Source organism: Scylla paramamosain, chromosome 5 (genome assembly GCF_035594125.1).
Source record: "Scylla paramamosain isolate STU-SP2022 chromosome 5, ASM3559412v1, whole genome shotgun sequence".
Lineage (NCBI taxonomy): Eukaryota > Metazoa > Arthropoda > Malacostraca > Decapoda > Portunidae > Scylla > Scylla paramamosain.
The window spans coordinates 23,970,056-23,980,055 of NC_087155.1; the positions used below are offsets into that span (position 1 = coordinate 23,970,056).

The 10,000-nt window shown below is 46.6% G+C and overlaps 1 protein-coding gene across 13 annotated transcripts in view; it reads left to right on the plus strand.

The window, feature by feature from the left end:
* Positions 1–10,000, plus strand: part of LOC135100682 (helix-loop-helix protein ngn-1-like) — a 589,312-nt gene that overhangs the window by 499,144 nt on the left and 80,168 nt on the right. Inside the window, exons 1-2 of one of the 13 annotated variants that reach the window (XM_064003844.1) lie at positions 5,540–5,667; positions 5,869–8,972. The exons of 11 other annotated variants lie outside the window; for them this stretch is intronic. In XM_064003844.1, the coding sequence (XP_063859914.1) occupies positions 5,972–6,754 (783 nt within the window). In that variant the 5' untranslated portion in view covers positions 5,540–5,667; positions 5,869–5,971 and the 3' untranslated portion in view covers positions 6,755–8,972. Of the gene's footprint in view, positions 1–5,539; positions 5,668–5,868; positions 8,973–10,000 lie in introns of those variants that run through there. One more of the 13 variants, XM_064003845.1, reaches the window with a different exon arrangement.

Here is a 10,000-nt window from a genome sequence, read left to right on the forward strand (position 1 = left end):
TTCCTCCTCTCTCTCTCTCTCTCTCTCTCTCTCTCTCTCTCTCTCTCTCTCTCTCTCTCTCTCTCTCTCTCTCTCTCTCTCTCTCTCTCTCTCTCTCTCTCTCTCTCTCTCTCTCTCTCTCTCTCTCTCTCTCTCTCTCTGCCCTGTGTGAACGACGTGACCTTCGATAGCACAATACAAGGTCAACATGCTCAACACTCAACAAACACTCCACCAATGCTTCTTTAAACCTCTCGATCCCAAAGAAATTTCGAGCGCAATCAATTTCTAGGGTTATATATATATATATATATATATATATATATATATATATATATATATATATATATATATATATATATATATATATATATATATATATATATATATATATATATATCTGTGTGTGTGTGTGTGTGTGTATGCACACCCCACACACACACACACACACACACACACACACACACACACACACACACACACACACACACACACACACACACACACACACACACACACACACACACACACACACACACACACACACACAGAATTTTCTCGGGGTTTCTGTGGCCACAACTCTCCCATCGCTCAGCGCTGAAGAATATTTCGTTCCGGGTTACCCTGAGGTTTTTAGCCTCGATATTTGTTGTTAAAAAGAGTAGGTTGGGTGAGGGAATATTGCCTCCGCCCTCCTGGTGTTGTGTGTGCAAATAACAGTGTGTGGGGTGCATAAAACGGGTGGCATAACTCCGGCCTGATCCGCGACTCCGTGCAGCCGCGTGGGAGGTGGTGGGCAGCGCGGACCGGCCCGACGAGCGGAGGATCCTCACCTCTGAGAGCATCGATAACCTTCGGGAATTTAAACAAATATTGACTCGCGCTTCATGCAGGTAACAGGTACACGTCCCGCGACCAACGTGGCGTTGCGGGAACTGGAGATTGTATAAATAGTTTGTTACATTTGCTCCAGTCAAGTGTATTTTTCTTGCCTGTGTAAGTATATTAAACCATGATGACGGTTACTCACGAGAACTGGATACCGTTGGGCCATCCACATATCTAAGATTAAAATATCGAAACTTAAATCATTTTATCATTATAGGAGATTTCTATGGATGTCAATAATCCAGCGCCATTCCCAGCCACTGTAAGACACATGGCCCTGCCTCGCGTCTTTCTGCATACACTTATGAGAAGAGTGTCATCGTATCTCATAGGTAGTGTCGTGTATCATTATATGACACGAGGAGGTATTGTGTTGTGCCCCATGGCTGGCTGCTTGCCGCCATGCCATTCATCACCAGCTCCACTTTGTTGTTTATCATCGTACACCTGCCATTGGGAATGTCTTATAAATCAATGTATATACGCCAGTGGTAGTGTTGGGTGTATCGTATGTCAGGCAAGAGCGCTTTGTCCCACCTTCATCGTGACTTCGGTAACAGTTCTCTTTGTCTTCGTCCTGCGTAAAGCAGAAGGTCCACTTCGATAACATCGCCATCTGGACTCCGCAGAATGTTCCCTCGATGGCGTCTCTTCACTGCTGCACGTAATACTTGTAGCTTTACTTTAGCTTTATAGTTTGATGGCCACAAATCGTAGACGCTTTGAAGTGAAGTGAAGTTTTATGTACATGTCTGGCGTTCCTCATACACTCATGTTAGTAGATTAGATTTTTTTTATATTGTGTTAATAGTGCATTAGGAATCAACTACGTACTGAGACGCCTCATAGCAGACAGCTGTTTTGGATTCCTTTCTCTCCCTCCCCTGTCAGGCGTCACCTCACCTCCCATTTGCCTGCACATCAATCAGCGGATCTGTGCCACCGTCTTGCGTCAGGCAGCGGTTTACTCTGGCGGGCGGCGAGGCAGTTGACCCCCAAATGTTTATCGTGAGACGGCGGTGCGGTGGCGATGGTGGTGGCGATGGTGTTATTCTGTTGATGGAGGCGCGGGGGACAGGTTTTCTCCCTCGCTTCGCTGGCCAAATCCAGTCAAACAGAGATGACGCGAAACATTCCTCTCCTTTTGAGACTTTCTGTGGCACTTTACTTTGGCCGCCGAACAAAATGATGACTCTTTTTCCTTCTTTGCATCTCGTTCTTTAAGTTATTTGCAATTTCTTTAAGCCTGAATTCTAACATGGAGTGGGTTGATGTTTGGCGGCTTTGGGAGGTGTGTCATGCTTCCCCCGCCGCCAAGTCGTGCAGTACAAGTCATTACCGTCATTTTTCCAGGAAGTTAAAGGTAAATTAATCCAAGCCGCCGGGAATCCATCACGTGCGTCCAGAGGGTGATTACATATTTGCTTTTCTGCTGGGCCATCTTTTTTTTTCTCTCTCTCTCTCTCTTTTCTTTTTACGCAGAAAGGGAAGGGGGGTCTGTCGTGTCTTAATTTACAATACTCGAGAACCTTTTACGGTCAGCAATTTGGCTTAATGGAAGAGTTTGTCAGTGAAGCATCCACCGGCCGTCATTCCTCCTCCTTCTTCTTCTTCTTCTTCCTCTTCTTCTTCCGAAAGCAGGTGCCCGTTACCTACCAGATGGCGCGTCTCCCTCTCTGTGTGTCAATTTCTCTCTCTGGATTTCTACTGTCTGTGCAAATGTCGTAATTAATCGGACTTAACGCAACTCGTACACACATTTTTATCTTTTTTTTCCTTCTCCAGAAACGAGAAAAAGTAATTGGTGGTTAGTTAAATGAATAGATAGGTTGAACGAGAGAGAGAGAGAGAGAGAGAGAGAGAGAGAGAGAGAGAGAGAGAGAGAGAGAGAGAGAGTAAACTATTGCGTATCATCAAATATAACTTTTTACGGGGAGGAGGAAAATTATAATTCAAACTGCTCTCAAGTCTGAAGGCGGGAAGACGAAGACGAATAGTTGTGGCAGCAGAGTGGACAGGAGAGAGAGAGAGAGAGAGAGAGAGAGAGAGAGAGAGAGAGAGAGAGAGAGAGAGAGAGAGAGAGAGAGAAGTCCAGTCAGATTTCCTTCAACGAGGGAATCTTAAACATACTCCTTCAAGTTACCGAGGCGTCCGCTGTCAGTCTCCGTATTAGTCTTATGATTATTCGGATTACTTTTACACCGGGCAGCCTCGCGGGTCACCGAGTGGAGTGTGAACATAAACAATGAAACGACGCGACGATGACAGCATGTAAATATTTGAAGGAGGTAAAAGTGCAGAATTATTATCATCCGTAATATTTTTGGCGGGTTGTTCGAACAGGAGAAAGAGAGAGAGAGAGAGAGAGAGAGAGAGAGAGAGAGAGAGAGAGAGAGAGTGTCTCCTTCCTTCACCTCTCCTCTTCCCGCTGCCTTCTCAACCTCAGCCCAGATTGCTACTGTTTACAAGTGTGATGCAAGGCGGCGTAGTTGAAAGCAAGAGAGAGAGAGAGAGAGAGAGACACACACACACACACACACACACACACACACACACACACACACACACACACACACACACACACACACACACACACACACACACACACACACACAAGCAGACAGACACTTAGAAAAAAGGGTGAAACTAAGCGACCTGCCCGTCATTCAGTGGGCGGGTCGCGCGCTGCGATAGAAAGGATCCAAGGCGTCGTAACTCCCATATAAGGGCGAGGGTTGGTGGTCCATTCATCCCGGGGCCTTGCAGGTGTACCTTTCATCTCCGCCTCCTCGATGACGTGTAGCCGCGAGAGGAGAGGGTGTGAAGTGGGGTGTAGGAGAGTGTAGGAGGAGGAAATGGTAGGAGGAGCAGGGATAGCAAGAAAGGAGAAGGAGGAAGGATGTTGGAGGAAGGATGCTGGGAAGGGTGAAGGGTTTTCACACTCACTATACACCAGCGAGGGGGTGGTCAGTGTCTCTTGTCGCTCTATGGGACTCTAGTGTATCTACTCACAACGGGTTAAGGGTGTTTTTGTCAGTGTGAGGAGAGGAAGGACCGGGAGAATAATATAGTATAGTTTGTCTCTCACCATTTTTCTCTCTTTCTCTCTCAGCACGTACACACACACACACACACACACACACACACACACACACACACACACACACACACACACACACACACACACACACACACACACACACACACTCACACACACATAGGAAAGTAGTGGCAGGGCGGGGTAAAAATTTTCATGTGAGTGTGGTAAAGGTGAAATTGATTGAAATAAACTTGAGTGAGGCTTGCATTCCTCGGCAGGAGCAAAGGTGATGTTTGTGTGGAGGGAAGAACTTTCTCACGCTCCAGTGGAATGCCTCGGTGACTGGGTGTTGTGAGAGGCGCTCTTGACGGCGGAAGATGATTACGCCTCGCCATTAGTTGTGGTCATTTCCTCTCTCTCTCTCTCTCTCTCTCTCTCTCTCTCTCTCTCTCTCTCTCTCTCTCTCTCTCTCTCTCTCTCTCCCTCTCTCTGAAGAAGCCTCTGGGCAGGTGAACGGTGAGGAAAGTGAGGTAGCTGCAGGTGTCTAGCGAGAGGAGGACAAGGAGGGGGTATAGTGAGCGAGTGCAGTGAGGAATTGTGGGTTCAACCTCATTCATGACAAGCTGAAGTGAAGGAAGCCTGCCTCTCTCTCTCTCTCTCTCTCTCTCTCTCTCTCTCTCTCTCTCTCTCTCTCTCTCTCTCTCTCTCTCTCTGCTCAAGCGCATTAACAAAACATATATAAAACACCTAATTCCACCTTACCATCAAAGGATATAAGAAAGACCAGTGTTCTGTCTAATGGGCAAAACCATAGACGTGACTTTCTTCATTCCTCTCTTATTTGCATTTCACAGAATCGCCGGGTAACTAAGCTAATAGACGAGTGTGTCTGAAACAGCACCTCAACAAGGATCAGCATGCAGCCAGTCCGTGCCTCCCCGGTGCTGTGGTGCAGGCGAGGCGCCGCTGGGGTGGGGAAGGGCAGGCAGGCCGCGGTGAAGGGGGGAGATGACTGGCCGCTACGGTATACCATCTGTGGATCTAAAACAGCGCAGAAAAGGAGAAAAATCGTGCAAAATGTTTTCTAACCGCTGGACACTCCCCACATGGTGTTAAAAGATTCAGGGGTCATAAGTTTTGCCGTTTTAATCACGTGAGTCACCTGCCAGCCATCGGGTCCTGGTGGTGTCGCCGCTCTCCTGAATGAACCTGTTGCCGGTGGTGGGGACTTACAACCTCGCTCCTGCTACAGCTTCGTTAGTACGTATGGAAGTGGTCCTCCTGCAGTGTGTGTGTTTGCTTGGCGCTGCGTGAGGTTATCAGGAGTGGACGAAAGGAACCCTGATTCTTGGTCAGTTGTTTTACATGTGGAGGAACTTTCATCCGTGGAGAGTCGAGGGTGGCTGGAGTGACCTCTTGCGTTTCCAGGTCAAATCTGTGAATGCCGAGGCGATTATCCCTCTTCCAGTTCCTTCCTCGGCTGATCTGTTCATATAAATTTGTTCGTCTTCACTTGAATAACAAAAGGATAGTAAACACCAAGGGAAGGGAGAGAAAATAAAGTCAGGAAAAAAATAGCAAATTGTGCACCGTGTGTGGCTGCGTGGAGCGGGTGTCGGGCATGGGTGCAGGCCGGGGTGGGAGGGCAGCGGCGGCGCGGGGCTCAGTGGGCAGGAGTCCTTCTCCGGGGTGGGATGTGTTTGTTGCTCCTCACGCGTGTCTTGCCTCTCACACGCCACTTGAGCTCGCATAAGAAATAAGTGAGTTGACTTCACCGTTGATGTTCGGCACATACGCACCGTTGGAATGAGCTCTTGTTGTGACGGTGTAATGATACTTAAATGATTGATTTAAGAGCTTTTTGAGGTTTTCGTTCTCATTTGAACTTACAAGCAGCATCAAGCTTACGTGTCTCATAAATCACCGCCTCGTCGCTCATACTCGACTTTTGCATCTTTCAGGTTCTCTTGATACCAGACAGTTCGTTGTGCCAAAGTTGTTATAAGTTGATATGCTGTAGTTCGCTGGCCCAGTGTTTGACTGATTGCAACATTTGGTGATACAATGGCCAAAATGGAAAAATCCGTAAAAGAGGAGGAAAAGAGTGAAGGGGAGGCGGCTAGAGAGAGTGGCAGCGACACGGCGGGTGCGGAAGATGAAGTGGACACCAACAATAACAACGATGACAAAAATCAAAACGTCCCTCCCAGCAACAAACCGTCGGGAGCTTCAAATGTCAAGTACCAGCTGAGACCCCGCGCGCTGCACCCGCGGCGCCGCTGTGACAGCGAGTGGAGCCTCCCCGACACGCTGCGGCACAAGCCGCGGCCTCCGCCTCTGTCCCGCTACCGCAGGAAGACGGCCAATGCGCGGGAGAGGTGTCGCATGCGGCAAATCAACACAGCCTTCGAAAGCTTGCGGGGCGTGTTGCCCTCGTGGGTGTGCAGCCGCCGCGCCGCCGCCGACATGACCAAGATCACCACTCTGCGACTTGCTTCCGCCTACATCAGATCCCTGCAGGACATCCTGGACGGCAACGCCCCTGAGGACACTTGCTCCTGGGTCCTCTCCAGCATCCTTGGGGAGGCCGCCCCTATGCCGGACCCCGAGCCTGGCCGCCCCTGCAGTCCCGGCCGGGCACAGCAGATACTGGGACTTACTCCTCCCCAGACAGATTTCGTCTCCTTCCTGTGTTCTGGTGCAGAGTCCCAGGTTCTGCAAGACAACATGGACTCCCTCTCGTCTCTGTCGCCCATGTCCGAGACGGAGGCTGTGGCCATCCTGATGGGGACGGAGCCCCAGCCCCGCCCCTGGTTGGACGGGCAACAATCTCCTCTGGTGTCGTGATCAGCGGGACTCGCGTATTGCTCACGCGGGAGTGTCCAGCACCGACTTGTCGTGAACCAGAGTCAGGGTGCCACGTGAAGGGCGTGGCTGCTGCTGTTGATGCTGCTGCTGGATCTTGTGGATCTTATGTGATATTACTTGTTTGTACAAGTCAAACTCTACCAGATACAAAGTGAGGTGTGTCTTTCCTTGTTGTTGTGGGAGCTGAACTCCAAAAACAAACATTATAAAGGAAACACGTAGTGCAAATATTTAAGTATAAGTTTTGTGTTAACAGTGTGAACTTATTCAAGAATAATCATAAACAGTGTCGTCTAGAATTTCAAAAACATGAGCACGTACCCACTGCGCGGCGTGACGGCAGCACTGCGTGGCACTAGAACAGTCATCCTCCTGGACACTCTCGAGGCGCCGCCGTCGCGAGCAAAGTGGGTCCCGCCGTGACTTCCGAGTGTGCCTTGCTGCTACTTCCATAGGGAACCTACTGCTGTGTGGAGAATGTTGAAAGTTTTGTCATTTATACTTACATTATTTATTTAGTGTTAGATAGAAAAACTAGATAGAATCTTACGGTTTCATGGGTGAGTTAGGTGAGTTAGATGTTACTTTGGCCGCTGGTGCTCGGGGGTCACGTGAGTCTGTGGGAGTCACGCCCGGAAGGGGAGGGTCACGGCTGGCGCAGGTGGGACCCTCGTGCGCCGTCCTGCCTCTCCCTTCCCTGCGTAAGTGGTGAGGAGTCTTCTCGCCGAGTCTATTTTTGTTAGCTTTCTTCAGTAAACTCGGAATAACGATACATTTGTGATGTTAAGAATTACTTAATCTGTAACATGTCATTAGTATTACATATAACCATTCAGTCACGTTAAGGTCATTTGATGAAGGCAACAGACTCCATCATCCTTCCGGTGGCCTGAGTGGCCCGCCTAGTGTCACGCTGGCCTGGCAGGTCATTAGTGTTGCAAGGCAGGCGAGACTCCTGGTGTCGTCCCACCACGTGCTTGCATCGAGTAAAGGAAGTCTACCACTACACAATCTTAATCTCCTTCACTAGTTTATCATGATGGCAATCAAGACATGGAAACCTTTCTAGAATAATTGGTGTCTATATTTTGTATTAATAGCTACACTGCAGTTACTCGTGTACCTCTAGTGCGTTATGTGGGGAAGACGAGCAGGGGTGGGATACACTAAGGTGTCATCAGGGTACGTGACCGCCCGAGGTACGACAAAGGTGATACCGGGGTCGTTCCGCAGGGTGGTCTTCATCAAGAAGCCATCTTAACCTAATATGTACTCTAAGTGTTTCAGTTATACTAAGAACGTTCAGTTTTCATTATCTTCCCCCAAAGATATCGGTGCAGGACGTGCCTGAAAACTGTTAGGGAAGTAACACCAAAATTTCTTTTACATGAAAAACAACTTATGAATTCTTCTCAAATGTTCACACTAAATTGTTAACGTAAGGCACTTAGGGAACACACGTCCCGCAGCCCCGGGGTGCACCGGCTGACCGAAGCCACAACCCGCCGTCCCTCCCTCACACTCTAGTCAGCTCGCGTGTGAGGAGCCGCAACAGCAAAAGCAGCAGAAGCAACGACAGCAGCAACAGCAGCAGCAGCACAGCAGCAGCAGCCAGCATCAAGGAGTCCATGTAACCACAGCGTGCCTGGCCGAGTGTTGCTGCTACTGCACAACAAATCCGTCAACACAGATGTGCATAGAAACAAATCACTTTTTTAATTATTACCTGTTTTGAACAAATGAGATCATCCTCTAAAACGGTGTTTTGTCTATAGCTAACCAAGCAGTGAGAAAACTCATATATATATATATATATATATATATATATATATATATATATATATATATATATATATATATATATATATATATATATATATATATATATATATATATATATAGTAATCTGTTCACAGTACCTTCAACATGGAAGAAAATGTTTTCAAAATTTGGATGACAAGAAGTTCACGGACAGAGAAACACTGATAACGCTTCGGAGAGACGCGGTGAACCAGTAGAGTAAGCGCTTCCCATGACATTTGCATAACATAGTGTGTATATAGATGAGTTTTGTGGTGTTTGTGAGAAAAGTATTGTAGTAGATAAATATATATGGATTGTTTGTAAATAGAGTCGTTTGTTCACTGAGAGGGTTTATGATGTTACACGTATGTAGAATAAACGGGGTTTCTTAGTATTCGTGTTGTTTTGATGACCATTCCCGTACTTGATCAGATGATTTTTTTTTTTTTCAGCTCTTGATTTTTGGTCTTATTCTCTCCTGGAGCTTCGGTGAAAATCCATGTGGACTCGAAGAAATGAATACTGATTACCACATCTTAGAAATTAATGGCAAACCTCAGTGCCTGGCAAAATACTTGAGATTTCCCAGGAAGAGAACATTTGCCATTAACTCCTGATTCAGTTACAATACTGGAAATAAACTGCATCGCACATAATTACAGACAGCAGCCCTCAGTGCCTGCAGAAACACGAGGATCCTCAAGAAACAAACATCAACCACTAATTCGTGACGCACCTTCAGTATTATAGATAAAGAAAATAACTTTGTAGCAGTAAATTTGAGAGCTGAACACACACACACACACACACACACACACACACACACACACACACACACACACACACACACACACACACACACACACACAAACAAACAAACAAAGACACAAACACACACGCACACACACAAAGGGATACAAATAAATATACAGCTTATTTTATTGCCTCACGGATCTCAAGGTAACCAGATTTGATGGTGTAATACTAAAGTGTCAGTCCATCATAAAGGAAAAGCAAATAGAACATATATATTAAAAAAAAAAAAAAACGGTAGAAATCACAATGCACTACTAATTATTCATTTATCTATTTATTCCCTTATTATTTATTTATTTATTTATTTATTTATTTATTCATTTATTTATTTATTTATTTACATACAAAGTTGTGTAATTCAACTTTAACCCTGGCCTGCCACAGCTGGTCGCCAAAATCCAACCATTACACCAGAGAACCTTTCATCTTTAATCATTTGACTGCCATGGCTCATCAAACTTAATAATATGATCTGGTGCAAGTTAATATTAAGCACACTAGTGACATCAAAAGAGACAAGCTACTAGTTAAACTGCTGAGGTGCCTGTTTTCTGTTTTTTATTCATTGAAGTCATCTAGGGTTCTCTGATATAAGATAAAAAAAGC